The sequence below is a fragment of the Amblyomma maculatum genome, chromosome 1 (genome assembly GCF_055883805.1).
Source record: "Amblyomma maculatum isolate TAMU_Amacu chromosome 1, ASM5588380v1, whole genome shotgun sequence".
In the NCBI taxonomy this organism is placed as follows: Eukaryota; Metazoa; Arthropoda; class Arachnida; order Ixodida; family Ixodidae; genus Amblyomma; species Amblyomma maculatum.
The window spans coordinates 400,195,218-400,219,525 of NC_139344.1; the positions used below are offsets into that span (position 1 = coordinate 400,195,218).

General features: G+C 42.7%; 1 protein-coding gene across 1 annotated transcript in view; it reads left to right on the plus strand.

Moving 5' to 3' along the window:
• The first annotated feature begins 8,532 nt into the window (after nucleotides 1-8,532).
• Nucleotides 8,533-24,308, plus strand: part of LOC146208683 (uncharacterized) — a 41,764-nt gene continuing 25,988 nt past the window's right edge. The window contains exons 1-2 of the mRNA XM_084579104.1: nucleotides 8,533-8,634; nucleotides 22,139-22,290. Of these exons, the coding sequence (XP_084435230.1) occupies nucleotides 8,533-8,634; nucleotides 22,139-22,290 (254 nt within the window). The remainder of the gene's footprint in view (nucleotides 8,635-22,138; nucleotides 22,291-24,308) is intronic.

The following is a 24,308-nucleotide window of genomic DNA, read 5'->3' on the forward strand; positions in this document are numbered from 1 at the left end:
AACAAGCTGCCCTGAGTACGAAGCCGCATAATGGGAACGCGCAGAAATGCTTCCATAACCAGCCCGCTGTCTACGCGGTGGTAGGGTACAGTCGAAGAAGACGTTCAAGCAGGCTACACTTCAGCTATCTGCCGCCGTGAACGTACCGAGAGCACTATCTCGCGTCCAATGATTATCGCTTCTCGGTACTGGTGGCAGTCCAAGCACCGCTTTCCGTGATTCGTGTTACGTCTGTGCGCGACCGTACTTATTGAGATGAAAAGTAAGACGAACAGTGCTGCTTCTACAGGCTGTTTGTTTATCTTTTCAGCTCTCTTGGACAGCTCATTGACTTTATACTGGATGATAAATATTAAAGTCTGCCATTTTTTGTAGTGTAGACCCTAATAAGAACGATAAATCCAGCTCTGCGCTTAAGCCATGTGGCCGGCATTACACAGAGTGAGGAGAAAATTAGTCTTTAGGCACATAACTAACACAAATATAACAATAGATTTCACTGCTACAGCGGGAACCGCGAATATGTATAATGGTAACAGAGGGGCGGTCAACTTTCTGCACTACTACATTTATTATAAGTATAGAGAGCAAGTGTTTCGAGGGCTCGCTACTAATTCGTCCACTGTTTGACGTTATGACGCTGGTAATGCAAGAGCAAAGGACGCGAAGCTTGCTTTTGTTGTATTGTGATGTGGCTGTCGCGTCGAGCGTTTCATCCATTTTGATAGTCAAAAATTAAAACCAAACAATGTGAGCATCGCGACCTGCTCCAAGCCGTTGGCACCAAAAACTCTACACGACGCTGGGGCGATTATCGCACTGCAGACTGAATGCGCAAATTCAGCTAAACGTTCGGACCACGACACAATAGCTGAGTTCTAACTGCGCTGGACTACTGACCCTGAAATGTATTCTATTTAATTTTGATATGTAGTGCAATGATTTTCATGCACTCACTCCTGCCTGAACTACCAAGAGTCAGTTGGGAGTAATAAATAAATAAATGAAATGAAAGTTGGCTGACTCAGTACTTAAAGAGAGAATATTGCCCTCCGTAAGCTGCGCCGCGAACAACACAAGAACACATAAGCCCACAAGTGAGCTCGAGCAGCGCAGCGGCACTTCCTCTTTCTCATCCACGTCTTCTTGATATCCTCTCATAGTTTCCAACAAGATAAATAAATTATCGCAAGGACGTGGAATAAAATCTCGGCCGCGGTGGCTGCTTTAACAGCGGTAAAAAACAATGTGTCTGTGCCCTGAGCAATACCAGAGCACGTAGAACTTTAGTTGGCGTTATATTGCATGGCTATTCACATTTCATAAGGAATATTTTGGAACGCCCGCACAGCAGGAGGCTTCGGCCAAACAAGTTTGTATGGATATGACAGATATTTTTTCAAAGAAAACATGCTCGACTGCAGAAAGTTATTATTGAACTGTTTTTATTAAAAAGGTACTACACGGGGACATCTAATACCTCACTTTGTCTCCCTGGCCACCAAAATTATTTCTAAAGGCGGATGTCAAGAAGCTTCCTCAACCTAATTTTTAAAGATCCATGCAAGCGTACTTTATTCATCATGTATTTGTGAAGCTTCGTTTTTTTTTATGTTTTTAATTATTAAAGAGAAAGGCTTTATAGACATGAGTGTCCGTGTGCGAGAAGTGTCACACATCTTCGCGAGATTCCGTGGCATACCGCCCGATTGTGACAGTTCAGGCGATTCACGTGCAGTCTATTGAGGCACCTGCTAGACACAAATAAATCAAAACCCCGCTGAGGAAACAGACTATCGAAAGGCAGACATGGTTTCGAGGGGACCGACGAGGATTTCCTGGGAAAATTAGCAAACACGTGCATGTGCGACCCCAATAGGATCGCCCTCTAATACCCTCTTTGCACGGGCAGAGTTAACCACGGTTAGCTCAACTGTAGTTACGCGAAATCGTGCTGAGCCCGTTTACACGGCATACCGAGCCACAGTTACACCCCTAACCGTGGTCATCCCAAACCGAGTTTGGCGACCTCGGTTTGCGTCGTTAACCGAGGTTATGGCGGCGTCTCTTGACGGAGGCTGCTCGTCGGCACTCGAGTGCGCGAAGAGTACGAGCGTGTACGTCTGCTTCAGCAGTGTACTCGTTTGCCCGTATTGAATATCCGGTGCCTACTGTACCACCCGGCATCTTCGGTTACGGCCTACAGCCAAGCGTCTGCGTACTGAAATCCCTTCCTGTGTTTGCAGTATCGTTTGTGCGGCTTGGTGCTGAGCGCGGAACGTCAAAAAATGCGCGGCCTTAGCTTTATAATGAAAGTGCACAAGTTCGCAACGCTTGCAGTGCGGGATGCTGCGAGCAGGCTGTGAAGCGACCGAGCGCGGCGAACTACGGCGGGGTGCGTAACCCCCTAGTCGTCGATAGGCCTAAATTATTTCTCTTCGAAGCCGCGGCGATCGGCGCTTTGGAACTGATCAACGCTGTCGAAATGGTGTACTCATGAAACATCTTTATTGTGAATCCTATTCTGCCGCCGTAAAATATCGATATGATAATTTTTGGCGATAAATTAATCGCAGGGAGCTAGTATAAGCAGAACGGTGAGCCGCAATGTATACCGGCGGCAGCTGTCTTGAATAGAAACTTGATAGTATCACGGTTATCGGTCTTGCCAGCAATTTGCCGCTGGTCAGTGATCAGGAGTGATTCATTTCTGATATTCGGCTCAGTATTCCAGATGCCAATAAATTTAGCGCGTTTTGTTTCTGACGTCGGCGCTAGCGAACCGCCGTGTCGTTCGCGTACGGTCTGCGGGAGGAGGGGCCAACGCAGCGGTGTTTACGATGGTCGATGAGGTGCTGCCATCGTGCGGGGCTTCACAGCGTTGTTGACGTCTTGCCGGACGGCACTCCGGAAACTACATTATAAATAAAATATTTGTAAATGCTGCTTCGTTCGGCAGATCACCGCGTCGCTTCGGTTGTACTTTATGGGAAATGGCGGCCGTAACCGAGAACGGCGGCGAGCTGTGTAAGCACAGCTAACCGCGATCGGCGGTTAACCGTGGTTAAGTTCGGTAACCTCGGTCAAGCGTAAGCCGGCCGTGTAAAGAGGGTATAAGAGCAGTGTGGAGCCTGTAACGAGGAACTTGACGCGCCTATCAAAGAAGCAGAGGTCAGTGCGGATCTTTTAGGACTTGGTCACATCAATCCCGGCGCCCGACGGGGTGACGAACAAAAGCCTGAGGAATCTAGATAATGGTCGCTTTGTAATGAAGCATTGAAAACCAAGGGCATGTGAATATGAAAATAGTTATGAAGCAAGCGTCGACTTTTGTTAGATACTTTTATTGGCATATTTTTGTAAAAGTTGTAGATATCTGGTGCATAGAAGAATTTCGCTTATGAAGCTTGCCTTTCGCTCACTATGAGTAATTAAGACTTTCCGCGAGAACATGTGGGGCGTATTTTTTAAATAACGGATGAGAAACTGAATAATTCTGAATCACGCCGGTATGACACCAATGAAATAAATTACTTAAGCTTGATATCTGTACCAAAACAATGATTATTAAAAAGCGTATTCCGATAAGAAAGAAAAGTTACACTTCCATAAAAAGAAATGGGGGCCATTTTTAAAATAAGTAAAAAAAAATAGAACACTGATGGAAAAATATCCATGGGTATGTTTATGGGGAGTTACTTAATACGTGAAAAAGGTGTGTTCTAAATCTTTTTGTCAAACGTTCTCTATTTTTTGCACGTGTTCTTGTCTGAGGGCGTGAGCAATCGCTTCATTTATCGTTCATTTGGGCAGGACAGTTTTGTGGGTTGTCTTGGCCAAAAACCTCTTGTTTCAGAAATTCAAAATTTTTTCTGATTGTAACAAGTTTGCCAAGAGGCCGATATTCCCTTTGACATTCCTGTATTGTTTCTTTGAATACAGAGTACAGACGGGCTCAAATCAAGCTCATCTGAACTTTTTGGTTTCGCTTTTTATATAGAACCGCCACATATACGTCAGCAACGTGTATGTTGAGTTCAGGTGCGTTAATTATATTTGAAAATAGGAAAAAGGAAAACGTCATTTATTAGTATGAAATCCACAATGCTTATCTGCGCATATAAATACCGTGTGCTTCATCCGAAAGATACTGTAGTATGGAAGAAAAGTATTTTTGAGTAATCCTTTTCATTGTCTTGTTTCTGTCAAATACAACTGACATATAAGGCGTATAGCATAGTAAAATATCAACATGGGTAAGAAAAGTATAAGGGTTAACTTTTTAAAGAAAAACGTTGAGCCGTGGTTATTTCACAGGCGTTTTAGCACCCGTTTAAGAACAGGCAAATACGTTTTTTATGCAATACTATTAAAGGCCTCATTTTCCAGAAAATCGGGGGTTAGTTTTGTGGTATTGGCATTTTGAGCGAAAACTCGGTGCGTGTTTGTGGCGGCTGATTGTCGGCAGATCACTTGCGCTGACATAACTAATTGCCGCTTTGCCTGACATCACGAGACCACATGACATAACCGAATTTGGAGGCCCTGACGACATGAGCTTCGCCATCGAGGTGATAGGTGAGATCAGAATAGTACTACAGGAACCTTAGACAACGACATTTACACACTGCCTCTATCGTCCACGAAAGCACTCCAAAGCACCCTATCAAAAGTGGGGTTTTTATGTCTATCTCCCTCAGCAGGTCTTCAGTAAAATTTTATATACCTCTGTTGGCTTATTAGTCACGGTTGCAGGAAGAAAGGTTTACCCTGGTGTTGCTCACGTGAGCTGAAAAACAGTAGAAGGTACCATGATCGAATATACGAGCCCCTCGCACAAGAAAAGGGGCAGAGAAAATTTGTGATTAAGCCAAATGTCCAAACGTGATCGACGGCTTTCTGAGGCACCCAGGTACGATCAAGATACAGCGGATGTGTCTGCATTTGCTTTTTTAAAAATGAGCAGGTACAGTTATGGCAAAAACATTTCCTGCATCCGCACATCTAGTGAAATATTACGCTCAGACCAGATGCTTGTTGACGGCGCTGATGTCGGCATTGGACCGAAACAGCGAGCTTTGTGCTCAAAAACCCAGCTGCCGTTGGAACAATGAACCACCTTGTCATAAAACAGAATTTTGTTCTATGTTTGTAAGAATTCACAGCTAAGGCTCCATTGAACAAAATTTATTGCAGGATCGCGCTGCTAATAAAATATTGTTTTTCAAGAAACCAGGCGCCGGTATGTTCCAGTGAATTGAGAAATGCTGTGCTCATCCGAAATGCGCAGTTTGCAAAATACTTACGCAAGTGAATAGGTTACGGCTAAGAATTAGGTTATGCTTGTGGGAGCAGTTTTTCATGCAGCGTCAGTCTACCTTTGCCCACATTCTAAATTTGCCGAAACGAACATTGTGCCTATAAAGTTCGCGAGCTTTTAATAATCAGCACAGTTAGTCCATTGGAAAGAACAATTGATTAAAATTGAATAATTGGCAAGGGTGCCTGAAACCTCCACAATAGTGCACGACGAAACAAATTTAAACAAAAAACGTTACTGCTAATAAACTGCGAAGCACTAACGGGCACGCGTAACACGTTCTGCTTCGTCGGATGTAATGCTTTTTTCTTGCGTAGTCTGGAGATATTTCCGTTGAAAACAAACAGTTAACGTCAGTATTTCGTCTTTTTTTTTCGCGGTGTTTAGCTCTTGAAAGTCATTGTGCCTATGATGAAGAATGTAGTGGCAGGCACGGGATGTTTACTATCATCTGACGATCATTAACATGCGCTTGCTTCGCAGGGTACAAGGGCACCTTTCGTTTTGCCTCAGCGGAAACGTGGCCACTGCTGCCGGAATAAGGCCCTGATCTCCTGGCTTAGTGGTCGAGCACTGTAATAAGTAATCAACCATGGCGGGTAATAAATATACGTAATGCTAAATAATTCCTAAAGGTGATGCTATAATATTGATGTACGACAATTATAAATTGCTGCTAAGTAATGATCCTAAATATTGGCCAGTTTGCAGTGTTAATTATTAATAAGTATTAACAATCACAATAATACCCGGTAAATCGTTACTTGTAGTCGAATACTTCTTAATAAATACAAGTTTAATAAATATTCCAGTGAACTGATTACTTTTTGAACAGCAACGTTTTCGGTAAATTAATTAATATTTCGGGTCATCCATTACCAGCTATCAATTACTTCAGTGGGGAAAAGACTGCAAAGACGAATCGTCTATGACGACGTTATTGCATCGAATTGTTAGGATTCACGACGGTGCGTTTGGCTGCCTGGCATGTCGCTCTCCGTGCGGCCTTCGTTCTATGTGCAGCTTCGCCCTGCATCTGTTGTAATTCTCGACTTAATGCCAAATAGTTGTCCAGTGAAGGATGACATCAAGGGCTCCAACAACTTTTGTTCAGGCAACTAAAAACGGCCTTGCTTTGTTTTTCAGTGGCGAGGTAATGCGATGCGGCCTTGGTACCATATCGCTTGATTCAAGACCAACTGTACGCTACACGTAGAAAAGCGACGCACGCATGGAAGATCGTATTATAAACTCGAGATCTGACAGAGGGAGACAAAACCCGCTGCCACTATCAGGCGTGCCTGTGTAGTTGCTTTAGCTGCGGGTAAGCGTAGTGCACCATTTCTCCTGAAGATAGAAAAAACACGCTTAACACGTTCGCTGTCCAGCCTTACTCCAAGTCGCCCTGCAGGTCTGGCGCAAAAGCGTCGAAACGAAGAGCTTTGCTCTTTCCCCTTATTGAGCGGGGCACCGGAAAGCTCGTTGTTTTTTTGAAAGAGGCTAAAAATACTTCTTCAGAGCTGCGCGTGCTTATTTGCCCTTTCTGACCTACCTTGAAGAACGTCGGTTCCAGTGCAGCATGCCGCCGTAGCATGTTGTGTTTCGGCGTAAGACCGTATTTTGTTTATTATTGTAGACATGATGTGACGTAGAATATGCAAACTGTATGACGTACGAGTAAAAATGATGTTTTCTTGCTTGGTGTTTAGTTTCAAAATCTCCGACCGAGAGCCATTCCTACTGTTGTAATATAAAGCTTTTTTTCATTCATTCCCCCAAGAATGGCGTCTCCAAAATTACAGACATTTAGCACAGAGGGTTAAGTTGGCCTCCGCTGGAGCTCCGCAGCGCAGAGCCAGCAAATTGGATTGCGAGTAAAGAGTTCTAACGCAGCATCTAAAGCACCCGGTTGGCTTTCTAGAGCTGAGTACACTCATATATGGGCTTTGCGAGAGCAGCGCGAAGCTATACCTCGTCTTTTGCATAAGTCGAGTAGCGAGACTGGACAGCGAGTCCAGAAGTGATTTATTTGGCTTTTCACAAAATAATGAATGCCATCAAAGGTGAAGTATGCAGCCGCACTTAGTGAAGGACTGAAGAAGTTCCTACACTCGTACAATCAGATGAATTCGTAACAGTGTCACAAAAATATGAAGTCATATATCTTATCTTGTCAAGAGAGTATTTCCGCGAAATCATTGGCCGAGATATTGACTACTTCAAGCCACATGTCTCATTATGTATTTTTTTTCGTGACCCAGTTCCAACTTTAGATGCTTCAAGAGTTCTTTCCATCATCGGCTTCTGTAGATGCACTCGTCCCCTAATATAATTACTACTTGCTTTATTGACATCTGTATTTTGGAATCTTATCTGCTATTTACCTTTCTCGAATAAATGAAATTATGGCACAGTTTATTCAATTTTTTCAAAGTGGGACGTACAAACAAAGCACTTTTCTATGAGTGTTCGGACCCACCCGATCTTTTATCAATGGAAATTATTAGAATATCTACGGATGTTAGTGTCCTTTATTGTGTAATTCCGAGTATTCCAATCTTATCAAATCAGTCATAAAGTGATATTTAAATTAGAGGAAAATGGAATACTGTATTTTATAATATGTGTGCTCCCAAGCGAGAAAAAACATTAGTGTACGAATTATTTTGATTTGCAACACGCGTAATGGAAGCAGACGTGAAAATCCCAATTTTATTGGTCATACTTGCCTGCGAACGGAAACTGCATGCAAGTGGCATTATTCATAAACCAATAGAATACCCATTCGATTATAAAATTACCTAGTTTTTGCACATTGAAAGTTCAGCCAAATATCTTCGAGCCTTTTTTTTCCCGCATCAAAATGTGGCTAAAACCCCGCAAACATAGCAGCTGTTAGAATGCTGTCTGTGCTCTCTTTTGTGATGCGTTCATCGCACCGCCTTCCTTTTTTTATTTTTACCTATTTCACCACAATCAATTGCATTGTAAGAGCGACCATATGTGCACTGTGGCGCCAAACGCTGGCAGATGTAGCTTATTCTGGTTTCCTTTGGAAAAGCGAATATTTGTTGGAGCTTTTACTGGCTTAAAACATGCACCTTATTTTGATCCCATTTTCTTCTCTTAAAACGCAAAAATTATTCTGAAGTTCATTTTGTTGGTTATAGCGAGAAGAGCACTGAGCGAAGACGGACAAAGGACAGATGGACATGACCAACTTCAGTGCCGTGCTGTTGTTCTTGGGAGCATTTTCACCCTGTTTATCCTCCGAGAACAAAACTGCTACAGATGTTCGAGTGGATGTCATCAAAGTAAGGAACTCTATATAAATTATCTGATTATGTAGCAGCGCTTAGGAACAAAATGGCACTAAATTTGACTGGAACACCTGTATCTTCCAGAAGACCAGTTCTCACGCTGTTTCTTGATATCGCTGTTCTTGTTTGCAGGTATAGCATTCATTCTGCTGCGAGCAACTACCTAGAAGGTATCTCGGATTTTTAGTCGATACGGCCCCGAATTCGTGGTGGGAAACTCTGATAAATAGAGCTCTTAATGGAACGGCTTTGAGATGTAAAATATTTGGTGAATTCGTTAAGCCAAGTGCCTGCATTAAGAATGGTTAAACATCGACAGTGTTTGTAGCATGGGATCGTCCAAGCAAAGGGCGACCATTGTGACCAAAACTTTAGTTTCGGGCCGGGGGACGTATACTATCTGGGAAAAAAAGTTCATAGAACTCTCAAAACACAAAAGGGGCGCATAGTTTTTCCCTCGCCCAGTAGTTTAAGATAAAGTTCGTGCATGTAAAATTCGAAATAGAATTCTCTTGTATCTGCCATTGAAAGCGAGAGATTGCTGGTTTTAAGGTCCCATAGCCAGACACGCATTTCATAGAGTTTTATCACTAAATCGTAAAAGTTAGATGCCTTGATTAGTCGAGCCGCCGCGGTGTTCCATTGGTTGTAGGGCTAGGCTATTTTTCCCGAGGACACGGCTTCGGTACAGGCTGCAGCGACCGCTTTCTGATAAAGAAGAAAGCCAAGGCGCCCGCGAACTGTGCCACATTAGTGTACGGAAAAGATGAATTTAAATAAAAAACATTTTATCGAGCTTTCCGATGTTGCAATATAAAATGATTCATATACAGTCAGTGACATCTAACGTTAGCCGTTGGACTCAAAATGGCTGTAGACTAGGTACACGCGATAGAAAAAAATGTGTTGTCCTTGCGCTCTAGTTTCGGACTCTTGCTTTGTGCTTGCTTTACCAGCTGCAAGGGCGGATGCGAAGGCATCGTTGATGCGTCGACAGCCTGTGTCAAGGCAGCCAGAGCTGCTGTTTCGTTGCGCTTATATCTAGGCAGCCGGAAAAACTAGCCCACGGCCACGCGTTTGAGAGTACGGACCGCGTGTTGTGGCCCCATTGTGTAGCTGTTCGCACGTCTGCGAGGCGTCTGTGCATTTTGTGCGCACGTAGATCCGCAGTGTTGGGGTGCTAGTGAGTACACATAGTCACAGAGGGAGTTACATGTCGTGAGAACTGTAACAAAATATTTTCATCACGTAATATTAACTCAATATTGATTTAAGCTCACACCACATACTGACAGTTTCCATACATACAGGAATATGCGGTTTTTATACTTACGGCAAACTACTCCATGCACTAGAAAAGAAGGTACCGTGTCATAAACAGCGCTTGCAAAACCGGAAGAGTCACGAACAAGGACCAAAAATGGAGCGAAAACGAAATATAACGTTAAAAACTTCTCAGCTAATGTGCTCTACAGCGCTGACACTTGATTCCGTCAATAGTAAATATGAGCAACTCTCTTTCGACAGCTCCTAAGAACCCGAACCCATGAGCTACACTTGCGCTCAATTGGCTGGTCACTTTGCTTCAAGCGCACTAACAGGACGCGACAAAGGCGGCTGTGAGACGGGTGGTGCACAAATCGGGCTGCACTTGCCAATCGAATGAAGAGGCAGTTTCCGTATGTTCACTGAGCCGACAAAAGAAATGATGGTGAACATTTACTTTGCCAAAAGCAAAGGTGAATATACATATACATATATATATATATATATATATATATATATATATATATATATATATATATATATATATATATATATATATATATATATATATATATATATATATATATATATATATATATATAAATATGAAGGCAAGAAGCCAACAGTCGGCGAGGCCAAGGAAAGCATTGGGGATTTTACTTTGTCTTTTTTTTTCCTTGGCCTCGCCGACTGTCGGCTGTTTTCCTTCATGTATTATAACGAGTACCCTTATTTCCCCTTCATTTATCTGCTTATATATATATATATATATATATATATATATATATATATATATATATATATATATATATATATATATATATATATATATATATACATATATATATATATATATATATATATATATATATATATATATATATATATATATATATATATATATATATATATATATATATATATACATATATATATATATATATATATATTCTTTATCACAGAGTTCTGCAGCGCCCAAGGCATTGTTTCCGGGGGGGGGGGGGGATTAAAAAAACCATAACTAGAAATGCCAGAAGTAAAATGAAAATATATAAAATAAAGTAAATAACACGGAGAGCGGCAGCGGTGGCTTAGCGGCAGAACATCCGCCTCGCATGCAAAAGGACCGGGGCTCAAATCCCGGTGCCGCGCAAATCTCCACCGGATGCAAAAAAAAAAAAAAAAAATCCGCGTGTCGATGGCATTGCATACAAAGGTTTGGGGTGCGACCTGATGCCGGTGAACACCTCTGGCAACGCACTCCCTCACCAGAACAGGAGTTGGCCACCCTGGTGCAGTAATTGGCCGCAACCTCCTATGATAAGCTCCATAAAACTCCGGCCCTCAGTCACCAGCGGCTGCGGAACAAACTGACCACGGCGGCGGTCAGACCTGTGACGCAACAGGGGGTGCTAAGAAAGCCTGGATCCGCTGGACAGGCCGCCATTGGAAACTGACCCTGGCAACGTTTAACGCTAGGACCCTAGCTAGTGAAGCCTAGTTTAGCAGTGCTGTTAGAGGAACTAGACGGCATGAAATGGGATGTCATAGGGCTTAGTGAGGTTAGGAGGCCGAATGAGGCATATACTGTATTGAAGGATGGGCATGTACTGTGTTATCGAGGTTTACCAGAGAGGCGACAACTAGGAGTAGGTTTCCTTGTCAATAAGTATATAGCGGGTAATATAGAATAATTCTATAGTATTAATGAGAGGGTTGCAGGCATCGTAAATAGGCTTAATAAGCGGTATAAACTGAAGGTTGTACAGGCCTATGCACCTATATGTAGTTATGATGATCAGGCAGTTGAAAGCTTCTATGAAGATGTAGAATAGGTAATGCGAAAAGTAAAGACTCAGTGTACTAATGGGCGACTTCAATGCCAAGGTAGGGAAAAAGCAGGCAGGAGACTAGGCAGTAGGTGACTATGGCATTGGTTCTAGGAACAGCAGGGGGAGTTATTAGTTGACTTTGCAGAGTGCAATAACTTACGAATCATGAATACCTTCTTCAGCAAACGGAAAAACCGGAAATTGACATGGAAAAGTCCTAATGGAGAGACTAAAAATGAAATCAACATCATAATGTGTTCAACCCCCGTGATTACGCAAGATGTAGAGGTAATCGGGAAAGTGCGATGCAGTGACCACAGGATGTTGAGGTTCCGAATTAGCCTAAATCTGAAGAAGGAACTCAACAGATTAGTAAGAAAGAAGCCCATCAACGAATTAGCGGTGAAGGGGAGGGCAGAAGAGTTCAGGATCTCGCTACACAATAGATATTCAGCTCTAACTGAGGATGGCGACATTACCCTAGAGGCAAGGAACAATAATTTCAGAGATATCATTACTGAGTGTGCGGTAGAAGTAGGCGGTAGGATAGTTAGAGAGGATACCGCTAAGCTGTCTAAGGAGACGAAAGATTTGATTAAGAAACGCCAGAGTATGAAAGCTTCCAATCCAACAGACCAGATCGAATTGCCGAGATATCAAAGCTAATCAATAAGCGCAAGGTGGCCGATATAAGGAAGTATAACATAGAGAAAATTGAGCATGCTGTAAAGAACGTGGGAAGCCTTAAAGCGGTAAAGAAGAAATTCGGCATAGGCAAAAACCAGATGCATGCGATATGGGACAAGGCGGGCAACGTCATCACTAATATGGAAAAGATAGTCAAAGTAGCCGAGGAGTTCTATACAGATCTCTACAGTAGCCAAAGTAGTCAGGACCGTAATGAGATTGGTGGTAGGGAAAAACAGTCAGACGTTCCACCAGTGACGAAGGACGAGGTCAAGAAAGCACTATAATCTATAAAAAGGGGGAAATCAGCTGGAGAGGATCAGATAACTACAGATTTCCTGAAGGACGGGGGGGGGGGATATCGTGCTAGAAAAACTGGCCACCCTGTATACGCAGTGCCTGGTGCCATCGACGGTACCGGAGCCATGGAAGAATGCAAACATTATCCTCATTCACAGGAAAGGGGACTCTAAGGACCTTAAAAATTACAGACCAATCAGATTACTGTTAGTTACGTATAAGGTATTTACTAAGGTAATCGCTAATAGAATCAGGACAACCTTAGACTGCAATCAAGCAAACGATCAAGCAGGGTTTTGCAAACGGTACTCTACTATCGATCATATCCATACCATCAATCAGGTGATAGAAAAATGCTCGGGATATAACCAACCCTTATACATAGCATTCATTGATTACTAAAAAGCATTTGACTAAGTTGAAACCTCGGCGGTGATGCAGGCATTGCGAAATCAGGGGGTAGACGAGCCGTACGTTGAAGTGCTGGAAGATATATATAGTCGCTGCACAGCAACCATAGTTCTGCATAAAGAAAGTAACAAAATTCCCATAAAGAAAGGTGTTAGGCAAGGAGACACAATCTCCCCAGTACTATTCACAGCTTGCCTAGAGGAAGTATTCAGAGACTTGGAATGGGAGCAGTTAGGGATAAGGGTAGATGGAGAATACCTCAGTAATCTGCGATTTGCTGATGACATTGCCTTGCTAAGCAACTCGGGGGATGAACTGCAAATAATGATTGATGACCTAGACAGGAAAAGTAGAAAGGTAGGCTTTAAAATCAATATGCAGAAGACTAAAGTAATGTTCAACAGCTTCGGGAAGCAACAGCAGTTTACATTAGGTAGCGAAATACTGGAAGTAGTAGGCGAATATGTCTACTTAGGACAGGTAGTGACCGCAGATCCGGACCATGAAAAGAAAATAACAAGAAGAATAAGATTGGGATGGAGCGCATTTTGCAAGCACTCGAAGATTATGACTAGCAGCTTACCGGTATCGCTCAAGAGGAAAGTATAAAACACTTGCATCTTGCCTGTACTCACTTATGGGGCTGAAACGTGGAGGCTATCCAAGAGAGTTCTACTTAAGTTTAGGACAACCCAGAGGGATATGGAACGAAAAATGGTAGGGGTAACATTAAGAGATAGAAAGCGTGCAGAGTGGGTCAGAAAAATAACTCAAGTTACCGACATTCTAGTAGAAATTAGGGAGAAGAAATGGACATGGGCAGGACATTTAGTGCGAAGAGAGGATAACCGATGGTCGCTGAGGGTAACAAACTGGATTCCAAGGGAAGGAAAGCGTAGCAGGGGGCGGCAGAAAGTTAGGTGGGCGGATGAGATTAAGAAGTTCGCAAGTGTCAAGTGGATGCAGCTAGCACAGAACCGGGTTAAGTGGAGAAATATGGGAGAGGCCTTCGCCCTGCAGTGGGTATAATCAGGCTGATGATGATGATGAAATAACACGATACAAGTGATAATGCAGGATGAAAAACATACATCGAATTGGGGCAACTGTACGGCGAATAAAGGGATGCAAACACTCAACGACAAAGTGATGATCTGAAACTGTTCTGAACTTGATCCTAAAGTACTGGGCGAGGGGAATCTATGCGCCTCTATTGCTTTTTGAGCATTCTATTAACTTTGTCCCACAGATAGTATACGTCCCCAGCCCTGAAACTGAAGTTTTGATCACAATGGTCGCCATTGCTTGGAAGACCCCTTACTACAAACACAGAAGATGTTTAAACATTCTTGATGCAGGCACGTGACTTAACGAATTCATCAATTATTTTACATATCAAAACCAGGTTCTATTGACTCGCTTTATCAGAGTTTTCAACAACGAATTCGGGGCTGTATCGAAAAGAGCCTAATCTTCCTAAAAACAACCAATGTTCGTTGCAGCTACATTAATATTTCTTGCGCCGAAGCTGGGTGGCTCTACGTCTTGTACTGCCAAGAAACGTGAAGTGTATAAGTTGGAAGTTAAGTGGTGGGCTTCGCAAGTACAGTGAAATCAGAAAGCTATCGCTGTCGTTTGGCACTGATAAACCGAGGTCTCCTAGAGTTTAATAACTAAAACATATGACGCTTGCTCGAAAAGTGGTTTAATTGGCAAGAACAGGCGAACAAAAATAAGATCAAGGTTATCTATGCGAAACGGAAAAGCGGGCGCCCATTAGAATGTAGAGTAGCCTCAACCGCTGCTAGGCAAGAGTATATTACGGTAATTGCTGGCATCAAATTTGCAATCTTTATTAGGTAAAATGTACTTGATTGATTACTTGTAATGTGTTGCTTGTAATTAAATACATTTGATTCTGTAATTTATTTATCACTGTTTTTAGACAGTACCGTCCCAGGTACATTAATAACGTTTTCTTCTCTACTTGATCAACGAACATCAATTGCCTCTTCAAAACAAAAAAAGCAGGGGAGAACCGTTCATAAAGATCTCATAGGGCAAAATTGTTCGGCTGCACAACAGTACGAATAATAGCCTGACCATACACGCCGTTGTCGGACGATCTCAGGACGTCCAGCAGCTTTTGACAGAGGAACTGAACCGGTTAAAATATGTTCTATAATTGAACAGCCCAATCCGCAACTTATGTTCCCAATAAAATACATACGGAAGAATTTTATTGCGAAAGCAATGCTGCTCCAGTTCTAACCGCTCGTCGCTGTGTGCCGTGTCCGTGGTCCCCGAGCCGGCGCTTCAACGGGCAGGAACTGCCAACTCGGGTCACTCCTTTCATATGGGAGGGTGATATCAGAATCAGCCTGCCACAACCGTTTGCATTCCCGTTATCCTTACGAAACGCTGGCTCATCCATACGGCTTGGTCAAAGCGTGACTTTATATGTGGGCTGATAGCCTACGCTCTGGTGTCATACCTTTAAAGGATGAGCTTAAGTGTCCCCAATAACGTAGCACCTTACACTTATAGGGCGTCATAGGGGAATAATGCAGCAGGCAAAAGAAGCTTCCGCCGTTGCTTTCGCAATTCAGCTAGGGTTAACCAGAGCTAAACCGCAACTAATGTTTCAGCACTCTACGGCAACATTTGTGTGCTGCATAAAAAGATTAGTATCAACGAGAATAAATTCTGGCTAAGTTACGATTTAGTTAAGGTAATACCTAGATGATACCATTGATAAAAGTGTGTTAATTACGATAAAACAGTATTCATGTGTATAATTCAAAAAGAGAAGCCTCCTTACTTTACTATGCTGTGATCGATCAAAACACTTCGGCGTAAAATTTCTTTGGGTATTACATTGGCTATAGTATGGTCAACGTGCTCTGAAACAAATTTGACCACACCGGCTGCGGTGTGGACAATGTCCAGGAAACTTCATCGCAGAGCTAAAGACCAATGTATTTATAGGTATACACTTCAGAAGGAAATTTAAATTTATCAGCATAATTAAGCATGAAGGCTTCCTTTTTCAAGTTATACGCAGGATCAGTGTCTGATCATATTTAGCACACACTTTTCATTAGTCATGTTCAATTATTACCTTAATAAAATTGGTATTTTATTATCGTCATCACTATAAACCGGATTATCCCCACTGCAGGGCGAAGTTCTCTCTAACATTACACAACCTTTTATGTCATCATCATTGTCATCATCATCATCAGCTTGACTAAACCCACTGCAGGGCGAAAGCCTTTCCCATATTTCTCCAATTAACCCGGTTCGGTGCCAGCTGCATCCACTTTACCCCGGCGAACTTAACCACATCCATCACCACACTTTCTGCCACCTGCTGTTATGCTTTCCTTCCCTTGGGATCCAATTTGTTAGCCTTCGCGACCATCGGTTATCCACTCTTCGCACTACACGCTCAGCCCATGCCCATTTCTTTTGATTTCCACTAGCACGTCTGAACTAGGGTTATTTCTCTGACCCACTCAGCACGCTTCCTATCTCTTAACGTTACACCTACCATTTTTTCTATCTATAACTCTATGTGTTGTCCTCACCTCAAGTACAAAGTTTTTCTTTAGCTTCCACGTGTCATCCCCGTAGGTGGGTACAGGCAATTTCTGGAACTGTTGTATACTTTCCTCTTGAGCGATACCGGTAAGCTGCTAGTCATAATCTCCGAGTGCTTGCCGCATGGGGCTCTACCCCAATCTTAGTCTGCTTGCTTTTTCACTTTAATGCGCCGTTTCTTCGGGTAATACCTGTCCTAAGAATACACATCAGCCTACCACAACCAATCTTTTGCTACCTATTGTAATCTTCTGCTCCTTTCTTAGGCTGTTGAACATTGACTTAGTCTTCTTCATATTAAATTTTAGGCCCATCTTTCCACTTTTCCTGTCTAAACCGTCAGTCATTTTCTTCAGTTCATCCCCTGAGTTACTTGACAAGACAATGTCATCAGCGAGTCACAGATTACTGACGTATTCTGCATCAAACATTCTCTTTAAGTGCTCCCATCCTAAGTCCCCAATACAACAGTGCCTAATGCCTTTTAATATGTAATTTATTTACTTTCTTTATGCAGAACAACAGTTATTGTGCATTAACAGTAGATATATCTTCCAGTACTTTTATATATATGGCTCCTCTACACCTTGATTTCTCAATGTCCCTTCAACTCTTCTATGTATGCTATGTAATAAATTTAGTTATAATGCGAGCATTTATCTATCGCCTAATCAATATTATGAATAGGATCGATAGTACAGTATTTTTTCCGAAAGCCAGAGTGATCCTTTTGTTGACTGAAGACTATGGTTACTCTGATTCTACTAGCGATTAGTTCGGTTAAAACCTTGTACGCAACGGATAGTACGCTATTTGGTCCATAATTTTTCAAGCTTTTTTTTGCTTATACAGGGTGGCTAGCCTTTCTAGCACGATATCACCCCGTCCTTCAAAAAATCTGTACTCACTTGAACCAATCCAGCTGCCTCCCCCCTTTACATAACTCTTAAAGTTTCTCAACCTCGTCATTGCTTAGTGGCAATACGCCTGATTCTTCTTCACTGCTGTCAATCTCCTTATTCTCTTGACTACTTTGGATACTATCAGTATAGAGCAACTCGGCTACTTCGAACACCTTGTTCCTATTAGTGATGACATGACCCGACTTATCCCTTAGGGCATAATCTGATTCTTGCGTATGCATAATTTCCTCTTTAACAGCTTAAAGCTGCCACAATTCTTAAGTGCATGCTTAATTGTCTCCATGTTCTAATTCCTTATGTCGGACACTTCACACCTATCCATTACCTGTGATAGCTCTGCAAGTTTTATCCTGTCATTTGGGTTTGAGGCTTTCAGGCTTTGGCGCTTCTTAATCGAATTTTTCGGCTGCTTAGATAATTTACATGCATTCTCACTTACTATCCTTCCGGCTACTTCTGCCGCTCTCTCAGTACGAATATCCCTGAAGATCTTCATTGCTTCCACACTAAGGTTGTCTTCCTCGCTTAAAGCTAAATATCTGTTCTGTAGCGAGATCCGGAATTTTTCTATCTTCCCCCTCACCGCTAATTGGTTTACGGACTTCACCATTAGTAATTTGTTTCGGTCCCTCTTCAAATTTAGACTGATTCTGGATCTTACTGTTAGATGGTCACTGCATCGTATCTTTCCGATTATCTCTAGATCTTGCATATTGCCAGGGCTAGAACACAGCATCAAGTCAATTTCCATTTTAGTCTCCCCGTTGGAGCTTTTCCATGTCAATTTCCTGTTATTTCTTTGGCTGAAGAAGGTATTGAGGATTTCATAAGTTATTGCGCTCTGCGAACTCAAAGCTTCCTAATGCTATTCCTAGAACGAATGCCACAGTCACCCACTGCCTAGTCTCCAACTTTCCTTTTGCCTACCTTGGCATTGAAGTCGCCTATCAGTACAGTATACTATGCTTTTACTTTCCCCATTGCCGATTCTATATCTTCGTAGAAGTTTTCGACTGCCTGGTCATGTCATCATAGCTACACGTATGTGCGTTAGCATACACAATCTTAAGTTTGTACTCTTATTAAACTTGATTACGATACCTGTGCTTACTGACAAGTAATCCTACTACTAGGTCTCGTCTCTCATGTGAACATTGATAACAAAACAGATACCCACCCCCACTACTCTATATGCCTCATTTCGCCTCCTAACCTCACTAAGCTCTATTACATTCTATTTTATGCCTTCTAGTTCCTCGAAGAGGGCTTCTAGACTAGTCTCATTAGCTATGGTTCCAGCTTTAAACATTTCTAAGGACGGTTTCAATTGCTGGCTTGTCCGCAACAAGGCATTCTTAGCACCCTCCGCTGCGTTACCCATCCGACCGCCGCCGTGGTCAGGTGCTCTGCAGCTCCTAAGGACTGAGGCCCGGGAGTTTGTTGGAATATTCATAGGAGGTAGTGGCCAATTACTACACCAAGGTGGCCACATCCTGTTCTGGTGAAGGAGTGCGTTTCTTGAGGTGTTCGCCGGGATCAGGTCTGACCCAAAACCTGTTTATGCAATTTCATCGACACGTGGATATTTCTTTTTTAATCTGGTGGAGAAGTGCGGGCCACCGGGGTTTTAACCGAGGTCCTCTTGCACGCGAAGCGGATGTTCTGCCTCTAGGCCACGGCTGTACTTATTATTTATTTAGCCGCGGTTTCTCCTTAGCGGTACTAATCTTCTTATGCAACACACAAACGTCGGCGTACAGTTTAGCAGAAATTGTGAGGTTGACAAAAATGTAGTCAATAAAAACAAAACAAAAGGTGCCCCACGAACAAACCAATGGAGAACGCTGGATACAACAGGAACTGGCGGGAAGTATTTACAGCCACATTTTGATGACGGTTTCTCAAACAAGCGGCAACCTGCGCGAGGAATTTGACAATTTGAAATCGTTACCTAGTGTGTAAAGGAGCTTGTTATACTAAAATGTTTTCAACGACTTTTTAAAGTGGATAAATATAGGTCCAGAAACAATTGGCTCCTTGATTGCCTACTTGCAATCATGTACTTTGTGCTAGATGAGTAGCGGTGAAAAATCCTCGTGCATTTTTTTGCTCAAAATATCTGCAGCGTATTTATGAATATTGTTTTTCAAACGTCATGTGGTATAAGTGTTCATGATATCCGGCTGCAATTCAGAATAGATAATGAATTAAAGTTTTGTGGACAGGTTTTATTTCTGGCCGTTCTCCAGTCATCTTTTAATGAACCTGCGTTTAATGATTTGCTAAACAAAATGCATAAATACGTTTATTACCACTCTGTATAACGCTTCATAAAGCTTTATGAATGTAATATGCGCAGAGAGATAGTTTTACTTAACTTTTGAACAATATATTTCGAGAGCCTCAGTCGAAAATCACGTCTGAAAATAAAGAAATTCGTTGAATAGAAAGGACGAGAGCCATCATTCTGCGAAAATATTGATTTGAATTACCGTTGAAAGCCGTGCACACCAAAGATTATCACGCTTCCGCATGATATTTACTCTAAATATACCTGGTGATCGAGAGGCGGGAGGTATGTTCCTCAGAATTTCTCACTGAATATTTTAAAGAAGGACGGCAGCAGAAAAGAAAAGGATGCTTCCTCGACGTGTGCAATCTGCTGCTTTAGTTTTTCCGACATTTTTTTGTCAGTTATTGTTTGAGCACACCATCCTGTTCCTAATTTTTTTTTTTTCATTCGTTTCAGTTTTTGTCTTCAGCGTAGGATGGCTGCCCTGGCCTTCACTCAATCGACAAAGAATCGTGAGGTTTTCAAAAATCAGGAATGCTAGAAATACTTGCTTTCAGAATATAAAAATTTGGAGGACAGGTATATTCAGCAAACAACATTTTCAAGGATTCTCACCACTCAGAGAACGTATACACACGTACATAAGCAAACGGAGCAAACCATTTCGCTGTAATTTTAATAACGCCTAGATATCAGACACAGGAAAATATTATTTGTCCGAAGGAACGGGCACTGGGGTCTGCTACCGGACTACACATGCCACGGCGGCCATTTTCCAGTAGCAAGCAAGTCCGGAAGGTTAGGAGGAAAAAGCGTGCAGGATTATCTTGAATCGGCAATTTAACTGATGGTTCTAACCCATAACGAATGTTTACTAGTGTAAGCGCCAAGAGTTTGATCTTCTTTTTTTAAAGAAGCAACTTTTTTCACTGATGAAGGGTAGTGCTTCTCGTTTCAGCTTAAGAAATCTTTATTACTTGGGTAGTCTAGTTCTGACAAAAGAGAAGTTGCATACGCGTTTCAATTTCTTTTCCAGGTTATGCGTGCAGCTGATTCTTTGTGTCGCTCTCCTTTCATCATCATCATCAGCCTGACTATACCCACTACAGGGCGAAGGCCTCTCCCATACTTCACTTAACCCGGTTCTGTGCTAGCTGCATCCACTTGACCCCTGCGAACGTCTTAACCTCATCCGCCGACCTAACTTTCTGCCGTCCCCTACTACGCTTTCCTTTCCTTGGAATCCAGTTTCTTACCCTAAGCGAACATCCGTTATCCTCTCTTCGCACTACATGTCTTGCCCATGCCCATTTCTTCTTCTTAATTTCCACTAGAATGTCAGTAACTTGAGTTATTTCTCTGACCCACTCTGCACGCTTCCTATCTCTTACTGTTACACCTACCGTTTTTCGTTCCATAGCCCTCCGAGTTGTCCTCAACTTAAGCAGAACCCTCTTGGTTCTGCTTAACGCTCTCCCTTAGCAGCAGTATTCTAACTGATGGAAGGTGAGCTCTTTCGGCTGATTATCAAACTGGGCTTCCAGTCGATCACGTTGGTTACCCTTGCTCAAGGCAAGGCCGCACAAAGTTTGTGACGATACTTTTTGAGAACCAAAAATCTGGTCCCGCACGAAAGTCATTTCTCGTGCTGCTCATGAGCTAAAATTTGTACTTTGCAAAGATGAGACGCTAGTTAAGTGGGGGGATAACAATGGGCAAAAACCGAGCGCACGCAGGGCCTACAGGTAATCATCATCATCATCAGCCTGATTATACTCTCTGCAGGGCGAAGGCCTCTCCCATATTTCTCCATTTAACCCGGTTCTGTGCTAGCTGCATCCACTTGACCCCTGCGAACTTCTTAATCTCATCCGCCCACCTAACTTTCTGCCGCCCCCTGCTACGCTTTCCTTCCCTTAGAATCCAGACACAGGTAATCAAAGCACATTAACTTTATGCGGTGTGTGCGGAAATCTATGCTTCGCGTTATTCTTCCGCGATAGTTTTTTGCCACGTTTTTGCGCCCTTCGTTGCACATAACTATTCATAAAGTATGGCTTATTTATCGTTTTTTCGTGGTAAGGATGTTATGAACGCATCGCCTTCTGCCGTGTTTCCGGAGGTTGGCTGGAATGAATTAACAGTCACATGAATCTCCCCTGTGTATTGGTCCTCCTTTTCAGACCGTTGCGCTATTATCACAAGCAGCGCTACTCGAAGCTACGGAAAATTTACCAATGTTCAAATGCTTGACGGCTGATCTCACCGCATTAGACGTAGCTGCTGGAACATTAACCTACACATGGCACGTCATTGGAAGAGATGGAAAAGCAGGGTGAGTGTTGAATTAGGTACATATCTTCCTGGGCAACTCTAAGCGTGAAGCAGGGGAAGTGAGTCAAAATTGAAAGTAATGGGCTTCACCTGGGGAATTTTGTTTCAGCAGTTTTGCTTTCAGTATTCTGAGTGAAGCCTGCGGAACAGTTCTGAGTGGTTTTAATGACTTAAGTTATCCCCACTTCTAATGTAACCTCTAGAGCTTCTCCTCTTGAAAGTGCACAATTATCAGCAAATGTTATTTTGCCTATGAAGAAAGTTGGCCTGGATGGCTCGTATTCTATATTGTTCCAACAGCTGCGAAATTTCAAAGAACTACGATGTTCTACGCTTCAGAAGCTACCCTGGCTTTTACATAAATGCTTATAATGTAAATTCTCCAGATGAAAGCAGACATATAATGAGAGCTCTGAAGACTGAGGAGGTATTTCGTGTTTTATGCCCAAGTCATAATATTGTTGAGAACGAGGAAGACTCGGGCAGTAGCGCGGGCAGGATGCTTGGTTGGAGAGGGGTGATCGCATATGCCACATCAGTGAGTTGCCGCAAGACGCGGTTACGGCCCACGTATCGAGGCCGAAGGTCTAGGAGGCATCCCATGGCTGGTCCCCAGCCTGCTAGACCCGACACAACCTCTACGTTCTACCGTGCTGTTCCCCGCCCCGTCCACATGACGCGACGGCGAGACTTACCTGAGACGCCACCCACGCGACCACAAGACACAAGGAGACAGCTTAGCGACCATTTGACCCCAGTTATCCAATATGCCGACCAAAGTTCCCAACAACCCATGTCACCGCCACGAATGAACACATCACCCCTGCTCATGCCATGAGTGCGTGCTTTGGCCACGGCCATCGGGTCTTGGTGACCTGTGAACCGAAAGCGTCCTGGGCCAGGCTTCAACGGGGAATCATCCTGGCAGCAAGCCGTTGTCTTCTACCTTCAATATATTCAACACGGTTCGCTTGACAATCACCTTTAACTTACTTTCACGTGGCGTGGGTTTTTTGGCGTCATCACACACGTGGCTTCGAATTTATCTTGATCTAGTGCACAACATGCATAATAAACGACAGAAACATCATGCTCCAACTGTTAAATGCGCTAGGCATGGATATAAAAAAATAACATTTGAACCTGACTTCGGTGGAGTAAGATTCTTTTGTAAACAAAATTATGCGGACGGTTCCAAAACTGCATTCTCATACCCATCAATTCTCGACAAGGCTCGTTTCGAACTAGAGGGCGTTATTGCCACTATTTTTGCAAAGGGTAAAATTGCACCTTGATTATTAGTCTATACTTCCGAAGATAATCTCATCTGGGCTTCTCTTTTCATATTTAATATCAAGTAGCAGCCTTGAGAGTGAGTTTAAAAGCAATATTTTTACGGAGAGGAAGGTTCCATTAATATTCCTTTCAATATTCTGACTTTCTCTCAAACTCACCGTGAAAACTGCGCCCCTTTAGTTTCCATGACATAAAAACTATTCAGCTCTTGCCCAGGACAAGCATTAAAAGCAAGGTTTCGATGCGCGCCACATGAATACACCATTGCATTATTATATTATTAACAATATCTTATAATGTTCTATAGTCGGCTCTAAAAGGTGATGCTTCTGAAGATGGAATAGCTAATTAAGGCAGTACTGTTCGTACGTGCGACAATTCAGCTCGACTGTTACGTGCAACACAAATGCGCTTAACATTTCCAGCCGCAGGAGTCTAATACGCTATCTGAGAAAGTGCTTAAAGCGAGTGCCTGGACTGCCGAGGTTTCTGTGCCGCTTATATACTCCATTATTCTCACAATCCGTGAAAAATCAACCAGATGCACTGCCTGAGGAGGCAGGGATTAATGATGGTATAATCCTAGAGTTCTTGAGGTTCTACTTATGGTAAATACTTCTTAGTAATTGAGTAATACGGGTAAGAATAAAGGCGCAAAATTTGAACACCATGTATATTTTTATTCAAATTTGTAGCTGATTGGTAAGCTCATTTCGGATGCAG